At 37.2% G+C, this 18,341-nt stretch overlaps 1 protein-coding gene across 2 annotated transcripts in view; it reads left to right on the forward strand.

The window, feature by feature from the left end:
* Nucleotides 1–328: 328 nt before the first annotated feature.
* PCDH10 (protocadherin 10) overlaps nt 329–18,341 on the forward strand; it is a 40,846-nt gene continuing 22,833 nt past the window's right edge. For both annotated transcript variants that reach the window (XM_011935622.1, XM_011935620.1), the window contains exons 1-4: nt 329–3,813; nt 5,384–5,442; nt 5,988–6,094; nt 14,144–14,449. In XM_011935622.1, the coding sequence (XP_011791012.1) occupies nt 1,183–3,813; nt 5,384–5,442; nt 5,988–6,094; nt 14,144–14,449 (3,103 nt within the window). In that variant the 5' untranslated portion in view covers nt 329–1,182. The remainder of the gene's footprint in view (nt 3,814–5,383; nt 5,443–5,987; nt 6,095–14,143; nt 14,450–18,341) is intronic.

An 18,341-nucleotide genomic window follows, 5' to 3' on the forward strand; every position in this document is an offset into this window, starting at 1 on the left:
GCTATTATGTTTTCGCATTTGCTGATGCAAACAGGGGAACCTCTCTATTCCCTTCCCATTACCTGCGGCTGGGGACTGGGAACTTTCCGCGGCAGTGTCCCCAGCCAGCGCCTCGGGACCTGAGGGGCTGTTCTCGCTCTCACACTCACACTCACCCCGGCCGCTCGGGCGAGAGTTCTGTCCCGCCCCGCCCGGCTGCCCCGTGACGTGTCTGTTTGGCGGCCGGTTTGGCCAGTCACCGGCAGCCCGGTGGGTGGTGCTCCTCGGCGATTGGTTGGCAGAATGAGGGCGCTGCGCAAAAACGGAGAAGCAAGCGCTCGGAGCTCAGAAACTGCCAGTCCAGACCACAAGCTCAGAGGCTGAAGCAGGAGGAAGGAAGGACTGGAAGGAAAAAGAGGTTAGAGGGAAAGAGGCTTGGGAAGAAAACAGCAGAAAAGAAATTGCTCATTACACTTACAGAGACGCAAGTAACGGTGGAGATGAGGACAGAGGGAACCAAGACGACGAAAGACAAAAAATACAAATAGAACGAAAGAGGAAAAAAATGTCAAGAAGAACATCCATCCGGAGAAATGAAGAGAATGAAAGTTTTGAGCTGCAGAGCCGTTCTGTGCTTTTCCGGCACAAAATTCTGTCGCTGATTTTAAGCCCTTTTGCATCTGCCAGCCGTTGACATTAAGAGGCATGTTTAACGGTGCCAACAGCATCTCCTTTTCCTTCTCCTCTTCCTCCTCTTCTTCTTCTTCTTCCTCCTCCTCCTCTTTTTCCTCCTCCTCATTCTTCTCCCATCAGCAAGAAGACAAACCGAGGACAGTCTTGAAATACCGAGATTTCCTCTTTGGGATTTGCCAGCGCCGCGTTGCGCCAAGACTGTCGGAATAAAGGACGCTGACTATTGTATTATCGTTATTTTATTAATTGGTCAGTGGAAAGATTACAGATGAGGAAAGGGGACGCCTGTCACCCTTCCTGTGCTAAGATTAAAAAAAAATGAGGCTGGATTGCAGGAAGCTCTAAAATGAAGCAAAAGGAGTAAGATTTTTAAAGACAGAAAGCCACAGGAGCCCCTACGTAGCGCACTTTTATTTGTATTTTTTCAGATTTTTTTTTTTTTCCATGGTGGTGGGGGAGGTGATTGGGTAGCTGACTGGCTGCGGGAAGCTACTTCCTTTCCTTTTGGAGATGATTGTGCTATTATTCTTTGCCTTGCTCTGGATGGTGGAAGGAGTCTTTTCCCAGCTTCACTACACGGTACAGGAGGAGCAGGAACATGGCACTTTCGTGGGTAATATCGCTGAAGATCTGGGTCTGGACATTACAAAACTTTCGGCTCGCGGGTTTCAGACGGTGCCAAACTCAAGGACCCCCTACTTAGACCTCAACCTGGAGACCGGGGTGCTGTACGTGAACGAGAAAATAGACCGCGAGCAAATCTGCAAACAGAGCCCCTCCTGTGTCCTGCACCTGGAGGTCTTTCTGGAGAACCCCCTGGAGCTGTTCCAGGTGGAGATCGAGGTGCTGGACATTAATGACAACCCCCCCTCTTTCCCAGAGCCGGACCTGACGGTGGAAATCTCTGAAAGCGCCACGCCAGGCACTCGCTTCCCCTTGGAGAGCGCATTCGACCCAGACGTGGGCACCAACTCCTTGCGCGACTACGAGATCACCCCCAACAGCTACTTCTCCCTGGACGTGCAGACCCAGGGGGATGGCAACCGATTCGCTGAGCTGGTGCTGGAGAAGCCACTGGACCGAGAGCAGCAAGCGGTGCACCGCTACGTGCTGACCGCGGTGGACGGGGGAGGAGGGGGAGGAGTAGGTGAAGGAGGGGGAGGTGGCGGGGGAGCTGGCCTGCCCCCCCAGCAGCAGCGCACCGGCACGGCCCTACTCACCATCCGAGTGCTGGACTCCAATGACAATGTGCCCGCTTTCGACCAACCCGTCTACACTGTGTCCCTACCAGAGAACTCGCCCCCAGGCACTCTCGTGATCCAGCTCAACGCCACAGACCCGGACGAGGGTCAGAACGGTGAGGTCGTGTACTCCTTCAGCAGCCACATTTCGCCCCGGGCGCGGGAGCTTTTCGGACTCTCGCCGCGCACTGGCCGACTGGAGGTAAGCGGCGAGTTGGACTATGAAGAGAGCCCAGTGTACCAAGTGTACGTGCAAGCCAAGGACCTGGGCCCCAACGCCGTGCCTGCGCACTGCAAGGTGCTAGTGCGAGTATTGGATGCTAACGACAACGCGCCAGAGATCAGCTTCAGCACCGTGAAGGAGGCGGTGAGCGAGGGCGCGGCGCCTGGCACTGTGGTGGCCCTTTTCAGCGTGACTGACCGCGACTCAGAGGAGAATGGGCAGGTGCAGTGCGAGCTACTGGGAGACGTGCCTTTCCGCCTCAAGTCTTCATTTAAGAATTACTACACCATCGTTACCGAAGCCCCTCTGGACCGAGAGGCGGGGGATTCCTACACCCTGACTGTAGTGGCCCGGGACCGGGGCGAGCCTGCGCTCTCCACCAGTAAGTCGATCCAGGTACAAGTGTCGGATGTGAACGACAACGCTCCGCGTTTCAGCCAGCCTGTCTACGACGTGTATGTGACTGAGAACAACGTGCCTGGCGCCTACATCTACGCGGTGAGCGCCACCGACCGCGATGAGGGCGCCAACGCCCAGCTTGCCTACTCTATCCTCGAGTGCCAGATCCAGGGCATGAGCGTCTTCACCTACGTGTCTATCAACTCTGAGAACGGCTACTTGTACGCCCTGCGCTCCTTCGACTATGAGCAGCTCAAGGACTTCAGTTTTCAGGTGGAAGCCCGGGATGCTGGCAGCCCCCAGGCGCTGGCGGGTAACGCCACTGTCAACATCCTCATAGTAGATCAAAATGACAACGCCCCTGCCATCGTGGCGCCTCTACCAGGGCGCAACGGGACTCCAGCGCGTGAGGTGCTGCCCCGCTCGGCGGAGCCGGGTTACCTGCTCACCCGCGTGGCCGCCGTGGACGCGGACGATGGCGAGAACGCCCGGCTCACTTATAGCATCGTGCGTGGCAACGAAATGAACCTCTTTCGCATGGACTGGCGCACCGGGGAGCTGCGCACAGCGCGCCGAGTCCCGGCCAAGCGCGACCCCCAGCGGCCTTATGAGCTGGTGATCGAGGTGCGCGACCATGGGCAGCCGCCCCTGTCCTCTACCGCCACCCTGGTGGTTCAGCTGGTGGATGGCGCCGTGGAGCCCCAGGGCGGGGGCGGGAGCGGAGGCGGAGGGTCAGGAGAGCACCAGCGCCCCAGCCGCTCTGGCGGCGGGGAAACCTCGCTAGACCTCACCCTCATCCTCATCATCGCATTGGGCTCGGTGTCCTTCATCTTCCTTCTGGCCATGATCGTGCTGGCCGTGCGTTGCCAAAAAGAGAAGAAGCTCAACATCTACACTTGTCTGGCCAGCGATTGCTGCCTCTGCTGCTGCTGCTGCGGTGGCGGAGGTTCGACCTGCTGTGGCCGCCAAGCCCGGGCGCGCAAGAAGAAACTCAGCAAGTCGGACATCATGCTGGTGCAGAGCTCCAATGTACCGAGTAACCCGGCCCAGGTGCCGGTGGAGGAGTCCGGGGGCTTTGGCTCCCACCACCACAACCAGAATTACTGCTACCAGGTCTGCCTGACCCCAGAGTCCGCCAAGACCGACTTGATGTTTCTTAAGCCCTGCAGCCCTTCGCGGAGTACGGACACTGAGCACAACCCCTGCGGGGCCATAGTCACCGGTTACACCGACCAGCAGCCTGATATCATCTCCAACGGAAGCATTTTGTCCAACGAGGTAAGGCTGAAGCGAAAGGACCACCATCTCTCATCTCCTCCATCAGAAAGCCTCCTCTAGCCCGGCCCTTGTATCTCTGGTGCACTGTGTATCTATTTTTAGGATATTACCTTATGTGTATCCTTGTGGGAGCGGAGATTGGCGGTCACGTTCTCCCACTCCTTGGTGTGTAACCTAACTTTCGCGTTGTTCCACTCTTTCACATTTTTTTTCATTCCGTCCCCTTGGTACTTTGCCACCTTGGAGCTCCCTCCTTTGCTCTTCCATCTTTCCTTTAAAACCTTAATTCCTGTCAGCCCTTTCCCTTCTCAGTAACCTGGGGATAAAGGGAAACTGCGTGAAGGGAGAGGGAAATGTGGAGGAGGGACTTACTTTCTAGCACTGGTAAAGGTCTTTTTTCTTTGCGTCTGTCCCAGGCGTTAATAAAGTTGACTCTATTTTGCTTTGTTTAACTATGCTTTCAGTCGCGTGTACAAGTAAGCTATAGATTGTTTAACTTTACACAGTTGTCTAACCTCGAATGCATGTTTTAGTGAACAAATTATCAGATCCTTGTCCTCTGAACTCGGGTTGCAAAAAAATCCTTCAGTTCGGCTCTGGACAGCATTTACAGACGCTCTTGAAGGCGAGCGCCCACACAGTGTGAATTTGAATGAAGCTGCTTTGGCACAAACCCCTGTTAAGAGTAAACTAAGGGAAGGCTTAAACAATTGTTGTCTTAAATATATCTTTTTAGCTAATAATCACCTTCTTGCCATTGTTTTGGATAAATCACTGCTGTTGGCTTTCTTCATAAAAGAATTTGGCTTGTCAATTCTGACTTATTTTTAAAAGCATGGAGAAGTGACAGAGCTGGAGGGTGGGGATTGGGGGGAGAACAAAGTTAGTTTATGTAAAAGAAAGTTTGGACCGGAAAGGTGTGTGGGCGGTAGAGGTGGGGAGGCAAATGCAGAGAGCCTTTGGAGTGGAAAAGAATGGGGGTGTGGCGGGGCGGGCAGGATTATGAACTCCTTTCCTGGCAGGTTATTTTATTTGAGTCTTAGATATTATTAATTGACTTTCACGAATATTTGTACAGCTCATTTGTATCTTAAGCACATTTTGAAAATAAACAACAACATAATTCCACAAAGTATCCAAACTTTTTGCTTATTGAGCGTGCTGTTTTTCTTGTGTCAACCAGTATGCACCTAAACACTTTTTTTAAGCCACTGAAAAAAACGACTGCAGAATATAAACAGGTTGACTCTGTTAGAGACAATAGTATATGAGCTTTAGCCATGAAGTCATTTGTATTTTCTCTTTAAAACACACACACACACATTTAAAGTTAGCCAATTTTATTTTTTTAACCTTTACAAGTGACTAAAATGTGGTTTCAAGTGTCTCTGCATATCTCCCCTGCCCTTACACAGAAATCACTAGGAGGAGGTCTTAGGAGAGCTTGGAAATTCATAAAAATATATACAATTACTTAAGCCAGATATAGTCCCTAACCTCAAAAGTAGACTACTAGCTCAACCCATAGCATTCAAATGCTCTTGATTTATTTATTTTTTTTTTTTTCTAGACTAAACACCAGCGAGCAGAGCTCAGCTATCTAGTTGACAGACCTCGCCGAGTTAACAGGTATGAACTCTTTTTTTCCCTGGCAGTAATGGACAATTTACTACCTAGTAAAAGTAGAAAGTAGGTATATTATTCTAAATTAAAATTAAAATTAAATTGTGTAAAATATTTTCAATTAAGGCAGGACATAAATATGGATTATATTGTTTCCTAAACAAAACATTAAAAATTATACATTATATTTCATTTATATACATTTAAAATGTATTTGAATATTTTGTCAATTTACACTCCTACACAGTTTCTGATAGTCTTCCTTACTGTTCCAAATGTATATCTATTTTATGAAAATGATATAAACATGTATTTAGCTCCAATTATAGAATAATGCCTAAACTTTATATGGTTTAAGTGCTCAAAATGACTGGTAATCGATTATTTTAAAGAGTTACGCTTAGGTTATCAAAACTAGCTTTCTGCAGAAACAAAGCCAGCTAAGAGGTCTGTGGGTCTGCAGCACCATCTGTGACCATGTGGTGGCAGAAGAATGTTTTCTGTGTTTCTTCACCTTTTTGATTCTAATATTCACATTTTTGTACTTCTAGTTCTGCATTCCAGGAAGCCGACATAGTAAGCTCTAAGGACAGTGGTCATGGAGACAGTGAACAGGGAGATAGTGATCATGATGCCACCAACCGTGGCCAATCAGCTGGTAAGTGTGATCACAGGGCAATCTAAATGCTAACTTTTATAGTTTTTATTTTTAAAAATAAACCCAGGAAGGATGATGTCCTAGGCAATTTTCCGTATGTTTAATGCTGGTAACCCTACAGAAAAAGAGTGTCACTCTACTTTGATAATTGCAGGCTTAAAGAGAATTGTAAAAATGCAATGTTCCTTTGGAGAGTTAAAGTTAGGAATTCATTGTGGAGAGTTTCAGAATATGAAATATATCTTCCTTATGTAATGTTCTTTAATGGACACACTGCATACAGAAAGACGTAGCTCTCTCACCTGGTCCAGTTACCAGTCTTCAGTCAATTAAGGTGTTCTTAAACTTGTTTATGGATGAGATAACTGAAGATGGATAAAATTGATTGACCTGCACAAGGTCACAAGAGGATAAACGGATGACTGAACACTAGAATCCACATTTCTTGTTTTCAGGGCAATGCATTTTACACACCACCAAGTATTGAATGAGAAAAGTAATGGTGATTAAAAGTCATTAATGGGTTGAAAACAGGGTTTCTAATCTTGAGTCTTAGGCTTCAGAATGTTAGGTAATACGTGATAATGTGTATTTTCTGACGTGTCCTTGGTTTCTTCATATTTTCAACAGGGTCCATTACATATCAAAAGGTGAACTCTGAGAATATTTGTATTTGGGCTTGATGGTAGTCACTGATGGTTTCAATGTGATATATATTTATTTTATTTTATTTTACTTTTCTTTTTATAAGTCAAGTTTTATGAGATACTGGTAACTCTTATCACTGACACTAAAAGGAAACTCTTACATGAAATAAAATAAGTGTGTTAAAATGAAAATGATTTAACAGACTTCTGGTATCTTTCCTAATTATTTGGTTTTCATCTTTGAAGGGTATTTGTTGAATATTTTACTTTTTCTAACTAGTTTTGTGTTTATATGACACATGAAGAAATAGAAAGGCTAGTCAACTTTTCTAACTCCTGAAAATGTTGATCTTAGACTGTCTCTGGGTTCAACTCAGCTCTGTTGAGACTGGACCTTTATTTTAGTTAATAATATAACCATAGAGTGATAGGTTCTTATTTTCAAAGTGATATTAGTCCTCGAGAGCACTCATTCCTTAACACATTTGGTGGACCTCTGGATGGTGCTGAGGCAGTGTGTCAAAGGGCAGCGTACACCCCATGGTGGCCTGGCAGCAGTGGTTGCTACAAGCCTCTCACTTGGCTAATGTGTGCTGTGTCTGTGGCTGCCTTAGCCTTGGGAAACCCAGGCAGGAGGAAGGGAAAAAAGGCTGCTCAAGGGTCTCTTTATGTTGCTGTGAGTCATTAATATGCAGGCCTAATGAGACTTGAGAACTGCCAAGAATCCCCGGAGGTCCCTGCCCCTTGCGGGCCTTCACGCTAAGTGAACAGAGCATCTATTTAGTGTCTGGGAACCTGACAACAAACCAGATCTTGCCAGAAGTTTATGTGTGAGTACAAAGTCCCTTTCATTTTTGCCCCATATATGGCATATGATTTATTGTTATCTTTAAAAACTGTACACTTAACATTGCTCATTCTTGTTCTTTTTCAGAATTTCTAATTTAACTGTCAGCCTTTTAAAACTTTTAAAACAAAATGTTTAATGTTTTTAAAAGAGTATCTGTTGCATGTTTCTTTGGATGCATTTTACTCCTTTCCCACCCCACACGCCCCGCTTTGTTTTTCTTGTAGCACTTCAATCTCAATGAACATTTCAATTAGTTTAGTCCCTCAGACATAATGACCCATAATAACCTAACTGAAGAAAGAGTAATGAATAAACATCTGCAAAAAGAGCCAAATTTGGAAGATAGATGAGAACATCTTCTTATCAGTGCATCTTCCCAGTAGCTACTTTATTTTACAGTCACCCAGTGTTACCATTTCTGTAATGTTTCTTTCAAATTATTGGAGATGTCAAAGCATTTAAAAGAATACGAAAATGTTAAAATGGTTGTGGAAAACACTTTAGCCAGGCAGTTTTTATTTTTATCAAAATGTTAAAAAATTTTCCTTATCTTTAAGTTCTTAAACATGTAAAAGTATTACGGAATTAGCAATCCGTTTGTGTATCTCATTAGTAGTTACAGGGCAGCCACAACATACTGGGCACAACAATAGCTATTTTAGGATTGTAATAAAGCACTTATGTTAAGAAGTGATTGCACCTTTGTGTGCTGAATTGCAATCAGATTTAATGTCTAATTTTATTACAAGAATGATTTTGAAGTGTTTTCTTTTTTAAGTATAAAACCTCAAATGCAGAGAATTAAAATGCATTTACTTAAAGACTTTTTTCAATCCACACTGCTGTTATGTACTATAAGCCTCACATCAGGCAGCTAGACTATTTCCAAAAATTTAAGCCCATTTCAGATAAATCTGTTGTATTTCAATATAAAGCCAGATATTAATGATCTTACTATTTTGCAAAATTAGGTAATATTACTCATAGCATAGCTTTCTAAGTTCAGGATAGGAAATAAAACCATTATGCTATAATAAGCAAATCTCACTTAACTAGGTTTTAGTGGGGAAAAGTTAGATTATCAAGCAAAGCTACCATTGGAAAGATAAAGACTCCGAATTCTCTCTTTCAGTTTGTACCACATTCCACACTATAGTGTACAGACTATTTAGCTCAGTGCTTCACCTGTTTAAACTTCCTTTTTCTTTACTACTATTTCTTTTTCTTCATTAACATTATTCTGTATTATTTATTTAGATATGCCTTCTATTTATTCTTTTATGAATAGTTTTCTTTTTTTGTTCTATCTTACATCCCCTCCTTCTTGCTTTTCTTTTTTCTAAGCCATTTGCCATCACCAATGTTGTTCATAGAAGGGCTTTAAACACGAAGACAGCTGCACAGAGAATCACATAAGCTTTTTCAGTTTTCCACTGCACCTGGCTCCATGTGTGAAATTCTTCGCCTTGACCACTGCTCTGTGGCACTTTCTTTCTATAGCCTTGTCAAGGTGCTTTCCGTTTTTTTCAGTGCACTATTGATGTATTGGTTAGATATGGCAGTAGTCCAAGGAGAAGTGGTAAATGCAGACATAAACCATCACAAGAGGAAAAACTGATTAATCACAGCTTAAATAGCCAAAGAACTGGACTTTAAACAAATATGTTTTCAACTTTATTATGACATTAGATTAAAACGTAATTTTTTTTTCTATTTTAGGGTACAGATAGAATATTTTAAATTGTATATTCTTAAACATTTTAATATTATTTGAGGTATATTTAAAGTGATCTGTTAGTAGTGACAGGTTGCTTTTCCCGTTATAAAATACCTACACTGTCAATAATGCTAAGCTTAATTATAGATTTATTTTTAATACCTTGTGCCTTTAAAAAAATATGTTGAAGAAAGAATCCTAATGAGTGACTGAATTACTTGTTAGACATTCTCTGAAAATTATCAAATTTCTCTTCAATAATTTTTTCTTTCAGTTATAGGAGAACTTATCTTCCAACTATGTTTAGTTTCTAACTAATTATAGATATAGATACAATACATGATCAAAATTTGACTATGAATTTTAAAAATAAAATGAGTTGATTGGTCAGTTATTTCAAATTAGTAGATAAAATATATCATTGAAATGTGTTAAGCCATTGCATTACTACAATATCAGCAATATAATTATTGGTTTATTATAAACACAAATACCTATTTCCAAACTCCATTAAGAATTTAGATAGTTGTCAAATTTGCTTTTGGGTTTATGTATAAAATGAATTTACACCAATATTTATAAAACCTTATTCACTGGTGAAACTTGGAGCTACAACTTGAAAATGTGGAGAGATTTATAACTGAAAGCAATATAGAAGACAAAATATTGAGAGGAAGTGGTGAAAAATATATACATTTTGAAAGATTATAGATAGGGAGAAAATTTTATGGACTTATTTTGATTTTTTCATGAGTGAGTTGTGTTAATAACTATCTGCTTCAAAACCATGTTTTCCTAAAACATACTGCAATTTTTGCGGTTACAATTAATGTATCTTAAGTAGTTAAAAGACTAGAAATCTTCTCAAAACATGAGAAGATTTTTATCTTCTTTAAAATTAATTTATCATATTTGGAAAAAAATAAATGTTTTGAATGAAAGCTTGTTGCACAAAAAGAAATGTTCATACAATATTGTATTATGACAGTCACCAAAAAAATAGCACAAATTGAATTCTAAAATTTCTGAAATCACAATTTGGTCTCAAGGGAAATATCCACTGCCTCTGAGTATACAGGACAAGTTACTTGCCAGTTGAAAACCACGTACTTCAAAATTTGTCTACATATATATTTGCATAACAGGCAGTCTATCACGTCAGCTGTCATCCCTTGCAGAACAGATTATTTCTGAAAAATGGAGAAAATAAATAACTAGAAAGAGAGATTGCAAGTAAAAGGTATATGTTGAAACATTTATTGGATATTACCAAAATTTCAAAACTGAAGTTTGGAATAGTAGGTATTGGAGACTCTGAAAGATGGGAAGACTGAAGACAGGTGAGGGATGTGAAATTATCTAATGAGTACAATTTACATTATTCAGGTGATGGTTACACTAAAAATCCAGACTACACCACTACACAATAAATTCATATAACAAAATTGCACATGTATCCCTAAAGTCTATTTAATTTTTTTTAATTTAATTGAGGTTTGGTCTGTAATTTTCTGTTGTAAAAACCCACAGTTTCCATAGTAAGGGCATTTGAATGAGAAAAAGAAAAATTAAGTTAAACTTACCAACTTTTGAAGTGTCAATTTGAGCTATTAAAAAATTGTAAGAGCAGTATTAAAGTTATGCATTTTAATATATCCTAGCTACTGTAATATCTGGCATCCTTGTGCATCATAAAGTCATTTATCACAACAAAACTTAAATATACCTCTGGTTATTTGGTAATTAAAGTACTATATTTAATGGGACTAACGACAGATGATAAAAGATAAAATGTTAGTTATACAATGTTTTCCGAAGGTGAGGAATCGTAACGGAATAAATTTATGTGGCTCTCAAACTATATAACTACACAACAAATGAAAAAATCAATTTTCAATTAATTTTTCTGTTACTTATCTGAAGTTTGTTGATTTACTATTAATGTTATGTTTTAAATGTTTGTTTCTATATCTGATTTTTCTTCCTGAGAAATAGGTATACTTATCAATAAAACTGGTGAAACATTTATGTACAATTTGAGCCACCTTACCTTTCCTTCTAGTTGTATGAAGCTGCATATTATTACTAAAGGACTTTCACTTTAAAAGGATTAATTCACAGATTTATTAAGAACGTTATTTACATGTTTATTGCCTTGGTAGAGTGATACTGTTCTTTAAACAAAAAACTTTTCTATATCTTCACTTTTTTTTTTTTTTTTGCCATGCACATGCTATAGTTTATTTTTAATACCGATTCTCAACTTGTGTGAACTTTACTATGTAATCTGAGGAAATTTTAACCAAACTCAAATAATCGAAAGAGGCAGAAGAAAAACATACTTGCCAGATAGGAAAATGGGCATATTGGGGTATAAACTACATAAAAGTAATTTCTACCAAAATCAAGCAGTATCCTAATGTATGTTGACATACTAGATTATTAAAGTTATGTGTAGAATTATCATATTCACAAGTAGAAGAGTAGTTGGGCCTAGGTGCAAAAAAATATGTGAAAGGTTGTATATTGTCTTATCTAGCATATTTAAAATGGTATTTATTCGTCATGTGGGAAAAATGGTATTAGTTCAAATTTATATTGGAATGTAATTATATCAGCGTTTCAAATTGAGTATATATTGTTTATTTTAAAAATAAATAATTGCTCATAATAATTTTACTCTTAAAGACGATTTCTACTATCAAAAAAATCTATGTTCCCCTATCACTCTATTAACAAATAGGCAGCATTGATCATGTCAAAATATAAATCTTCTCTCTAGTTCTGTAGCCTCTACCTAGTTAGTATATAAATGTGTATCAGGGACATTCTATTTCCCTTTCTCTTTTTCTTTTCACATATCTTCTTCCTAAAATAGGATAAAGGAGTGAGCTTCTCTGATGTCTAGTGAAACATTTACATGTTTTACATGCTGTTCTCAGTCAGATTCCTTAATCCCAGCTTCAGCTCACGTTTCCGTTCCTCAACAGTTCACTGATCAGTAATTTATTTCTAGACTTATACAGGAAAATTATCAGTGAAATATTATAATCAAAGTCAGACTTAGCATTCTACATAGTTTAATATAAAATTTTTAAAAAGTCATTACACAGTAAGATTAATATATGATAAGAAGCTTTGTGTTACTTTTTAAAATTTATGTAATTAGCTGTTCTTAACTCCAAAATACTAGAGTTAAGTATTAGATAATCTAGATAATCTAGATAGTATTAGACAAACTAATCTAGAGTGTTCATAATTTTGAAAAATTATTTTTAGACAAACTAGAGTGTTCATAATTTTGAAAAATTATTTTATTTTTTATATGCAGATAACATATACACAAACACACATAAATCAATATATAAGAGAATACTATCAGGAATTAAAAATCCAAAACTTGCTCAAGAGCTCAAATCACTTTTGATGTTAATAGAAGTAACAATCAAGTATGTTCATTAAATAAATATTACTTTTTTGATTTAAAAAATGTTTTTCCAGACAGTGTATGGACTCGAGTTTCTTTTCTACAGACTAATACTATACTTTTGTTTTTCAAATTTATCCTGTTTTAAATGTTTTTAATTATTTTTTCTTTTTTTTAAATATTATTTAAAAAATAAAAGTGGCCTACTAGGCACTGTCATTCCACACCCAGCTCCATGCCAGTGAGCCGGGGAGCTTCTTATCCATTTAAAGTTTGAGAATAGGTTGAGATCGTTTCGGCCCTGTTTTAAAATATTTGATAGATATGTTACTATGTTTAGAAAAACATTAAAATGCTATCTTTGTTTATGTGTTTTTCTGTGTAGTGCTATGTATCAGCATTCATATTAAATAGTATTCTGTATTGCTCGAAAATTCTTATGGTTTGCTTAAGAAACTGAATGACCTTTCTTGATCATAATCAGATAATGTTTGTAATCTTGTCAATCTAAGGAAGACAATGAAATTCGAACTTGTCCTTTGAGATCTTGGTATTATAGGATTAGTAAGCAAACAACTCTTTGTTGACTAGGACAAGTGTGTTCCAATATAGAGCAAGTAATAAGATATTTGTCAATAGTATATGCAGTTGATTTACACTGCATTTGGTTACCTTGGTTTCACTAATTACAGTCGTTTGTTCTGGATTTGTCTAAGGTGGTAAATGATAAGTGGTTTTTAGTAATATGGACTACCACAGTGTCATTGAGGAATACCTTTAGGAAGTCATTTCCTAGAAACCTCAGAAAATATGCTTTTGACTGCTAATGAAATTGTATTTTATTCTTGATTTTTACTGATTTTCCTCTGTGTAAGCCACATTTCTGTTGAATTTCACTTTCTGCTTCATATTCAAATTTCATAATCTAAATATCATTTTTGGTGCTTGGCATATTTCTTATGTTTATTTGTTTTTAAGGAAAAAATTCAGATATCATTGTTAGAGATCATGGATTTTAAAGCTTTTACACCTTGTTGTTTTCTCTATTATACACTTCATGAGAGATTTTTTAAAAGATTTCTACTTTTTTTACTCACCATTTCCCAGTTATTTAAATTATTTAGAGCCAATATTTTTCCCAATACCCTAAGTAGTTTAGAAACATCTATTTCAGAGACCTCTTTGCCAGAAGAGTCTTATCTTTTACATTTGCCGATCATTTTCTCTTTTTAAAGTGATGAACAAAAATGAGACAAAATGATATTTGGTTTCTGTCAGGATAAGCCGGGAAAAATTTGTTAAGACACTTTCACTTGTCACCCTTAATGCTGCCTGTAATCTTACACTGCTAAGTAACTGGTCATGTTGGTGAATACTACATCTGTAGTTCCTTTTTTTCTGCTAACAGGTATGGATCTCTTCTCCAATTGCACTGAGGAATGTAAAGCTCTGGGCCACTCAGATCGGTGCTGGATGCCTTCTTTTGTCCCTTCTGATGGACGCCAGGCTGCTGATTATCGCAGCAATCTGCATGTACCCGGCATGGACTCTGTTCCAGACACTGAGGTGTTTGAAACTCCAGAAGCCCAGCCTGGGGCAGAGCGGTCCTTCTCTACCTTTGGCAAAGAGAAGGCCCTTCACAGCACTCTGGAGAGGAAGGAGCTGGACGGACTGCTGTCTAATACGCGAGCGCCTTACAAACCACCATATTTGAGTAAGTATTACACAAAGGGCTCTGTAAAAGTGTTCCCTTTGAGGAGATAAAGTTCAACATTCCACTATTTTTGGTAAAAATGGAGTTCAGGTTTTTTTAAGAAACAAGGATAAAAGTGACAGGATGCTGGCAGCACTTTAGAGCAATATTCTTTATTTATTTAAAATAATAGATTCCTCTAACATTGAGACATTAATAATTGCACTCAGCTCTTTCAAAATATAGGACTATGTTCTCCAAATTTATTATTTTATATAATCATTGTGAAGAATAAAAATGCTTTGAGATTCCATAATGCATTTCCTTTGAGGATCTTGGTAATGAGAAATAGAAATATTTTTCTTTTAATTAATGGATAAATATTACTGACAATTCAATATCTTGGTCAAACTACATAAATAATGTTTGATAAAGATAAAAACTCATGACAACTCAATCAAAAGATGACTTATCTTGTATAGCAGATCCATCCTACATAATGTTTTCTTTCATCTACTACAAAAATAACTGTGGAACTTATAAGCTAGAAACAAAAGATGAGACAGATTGTAGATATATCATTTCTTTTATGATCGATGAAATTGAAAAGTAAAAGTGTTTTTAAAAACCTAAAGAAAAAAACAGAAGAATATTTATTTTAGCCCTTATGATGTATAATGTGAAAAGCAAAGATTGAATGCATTGAGGTTGTGGCTACTAATCTGGACAGAGATAATGCAAATAGACAAGTGTTATATGCTTAAAGGAATGGTCTTTTATTAGATGCATACATTGTGACAACAATAGTCAGGGGGTGTTTTATGAAAGATTGTTTTCAGCTTTTCAAATTACTCAGAACCACAAATACCCCAGCGTGATATACCACTTTAGCACTTCAGAACCAAAAAAATCATTTGTTTTGCTTTACTTTTTAAAGTTATACAAAGACAGAATGAATACTTAAAGACAGGAAATGTTGAGATGTCTGAAATGCAATTTGGATGCTAATGTCTTAAGTTTAACTCACAAATCCACACATGATAGTGAAATAAAGTAGCCTAAAACCAAATTTTAATAAGTGAGGAACATGATGTGGTCTTTGCCTCTGAAATTGAATTCTGGATTCAAAATTATATTTATTATTAAAAGTAAAACTTTTCCAAATTTTAAACAGTGAATTTAACTACTGTTTCACTTAAACTAAGAATGTACATTAAAGAAATACATTATTAATAATTTCAAGGCAAAAAGTGAAGGGCATATGATTCAGATTAATAAAAACTTGTATTTCTAAATAAATACAATATTTGCTTTTACCATATAATAACAGGTAAATCTACTTCAAATATAATGGGAAAATCAACTTGCCCTCTTTTGCTCTTAGTGCTCTTGGTGAAATTACACTTACATATAGACCGGAATTTTAAACATCTACAAATGTCTTTTCTTTACTGACTAGATTTTTTTATTAATAAGACCATCGGAAGCAATTTTTATTGTTAAAATATTATCGCTGCATATATATTTAATGCAAATTTTTCTCTTTCTTAAGAATCTGGTATTTCATTTAGAAATCTCATTCAGGGATTATAAAATTTATTAACATTTATGTGTGTTGCTAAAAATCAAAAGAATGCATCTGTTATTTCATCAGGAAATGTTTAATTATTTGCACATTATTCATATATATATTCAACATATATATATGTCTATGTTGGAATGAATTAGTTTTTAATAATAGTTTTTTTTTTTTTTCTTTCCCCCTAATCTGTTTTAGCCAGTTCATACTGCTCAAAATTTAAGGTTTGGGTTGACGTGCAACCCGGGGTGGAAAATTTGCAGAAGAATAGCTATTTTGTTGTTTTCACTTCTACTTTTCTTAGTTCTTCATACAACTTTAATCATATCTAGACTTTTTTTTTTATTTAACTTTTAGTATTTAATGTCACCTTAGAGTCATCCAATTATATTTAAAATTACACATGGCTCTGACTTAATAATCATAAAAAATTTATGGTTAGTCTGATAATATAAACTCTAAAACAAGACTACTCCTGACCATTTTGCCCCCCAAATTCATATGGTGATAGTTATTGATACTTGTGTTCTTTTTCATTCAGAATAGAAATAGTGTCATCTTTTAAGTCTGAAAGCAAGTCCCTTACATAATTAAAAAAGCTAAAAATTGGCACTAATTACTTGCTTTTAATCAGAATATTTTAATAATTATTAAAGTTATAGATTTTTTCTGCTAAATATGCAGTTTCATAATGAATATAATGTACATTTTAATGTTAGGAAAAATAGCAGTGTATTTAGTTATGTTTGTGTAAAGCTCTGAAAAGCCTAATGAAACTATCACTGTCAATTCTACAGTAATGACAAGGAAATGACGATATGCTTAAAATTACAAAAGATATCATTGTCAATACAAATAACTTGATTTCTGTACCTCCGATTGCTAAAGTTAAAACTAAAAACTGCAAGAAAACAACTTTTACACAAAAATAGATGGATGCAAACATTAAATAATGTACTTCATGTTCTTAAAAATATGCTTACAATTATGTTTCTTTTTATTTTAATGTATTAACAAAAGACCCATGAAGAGCATAAATGATGTATTTAATAAAAGGAGACTTTTAAAAATCAGGAATAATTTTGAACACATCTTTCAATACTTGCTACGTTATTCATGAGCACTTTCTGAGCTCCATATCATGATTAAAAAAATAAATTTCTAAAACAGTTCATTTAAAATACTGCTAAAGCTTTATCTAGACCTTTTATGGATAAACTTTAAATGGGGGAAAATTTTAGGTATCTATATTATGTCTATGTGCACTTCAAGTTTTTAGTTGATTGAAATTGCAGAACATGTTTTGTTTAGTAACATTTCTTCCAATCCCTTCATTATCTCAGCCTGCCTTCTGTGAGTTTTCATAATTTGTTGAACTCAGTAGTGCAGTAAGAGCATACACAGAATTCAAAATAAAATGATTTTTCTTATTGATACACATTACCCTCATACTTATGTACCTCTGTATAGTGTTTTCTCTAGGATTTGTATTTTCCTCTAATGTCATAAATATGGTGTCACTATCCAATGTTAAAGTCCAAAAGTAAATATTTTTATAGAAGGCCTTGCTTTCATATAGGCCCATACACCACTAAATGAACAGACCTCTCTTGCAGGATTTTTTTCTTTTTTACTTGATGTGTTAATTTCTGATTAGTTTTCCTCCATGTTGTGCTACTATGTGTACTCTGAGGGTGGGCTTTTTTTGTTGTTCTTTTACTTTTTTATATACATACAGATTGGTGAACCTAATTTTCTCACTTTTTCAGTTTCTTTGGGACAGTTTTATGGTCTTAGAAATATACTAGTCATTCTATTTTATCATTAAACCCCTTTATCCAGGAATTATTAATAAATCTGTCATTATCAAAAAGTTTACTCACTTCAACTCCAGGAATAGGAAACAAATGATAACTTGGCATCAGAAATAAAATAAAATAAAATAAAATAACCCTGTTCATTTTCTCTATCTGAATTTTATTATATTTTGTGCTATTTTAAAATATTATTTATTTTATTGTATTTGGTGAATTTTTTATATTCTACTTCTCTGAAAAATGGTCATCTATTCATAGTTCGTGTCATTCCTCCAGTTAACTAACTGATGCAGCAGTTGATGGGAACTTCTCTGTAACACTAGATACATGAGATATTATAATATTTTGTTTCTTTTTCTTTAATTGTTGTATAGTGGTCTATCTCAGCTAGTACAATTTAAAGTGAAAGCTATAAAAATCCTTCTGAGGTGCAGATATGAAACACAGCAGTTGTTTTATATATAAATATCTGGTCATTTCTGCAAGCAATTTTATTTGTTTTACTTAGACATCAGTA

The sequence above is a fragment of the Colobus angolensis genome, unplaced genomic scaffold (assembly GCF_000951035.1).
Source record: "Colobus angolensis palliatus isolate OR3802 unplaced genomic scaffold, Cang.pa_1.0 Scaffold145, whole genome shotgun sequence".
Classification (NCBI taxonomy): domain Eukaryota; kingdom Metazoa; phylum Chordata; class Mammalia; order Primates; family Cercopithecidae; genus Colobus; species Colobus angolensis.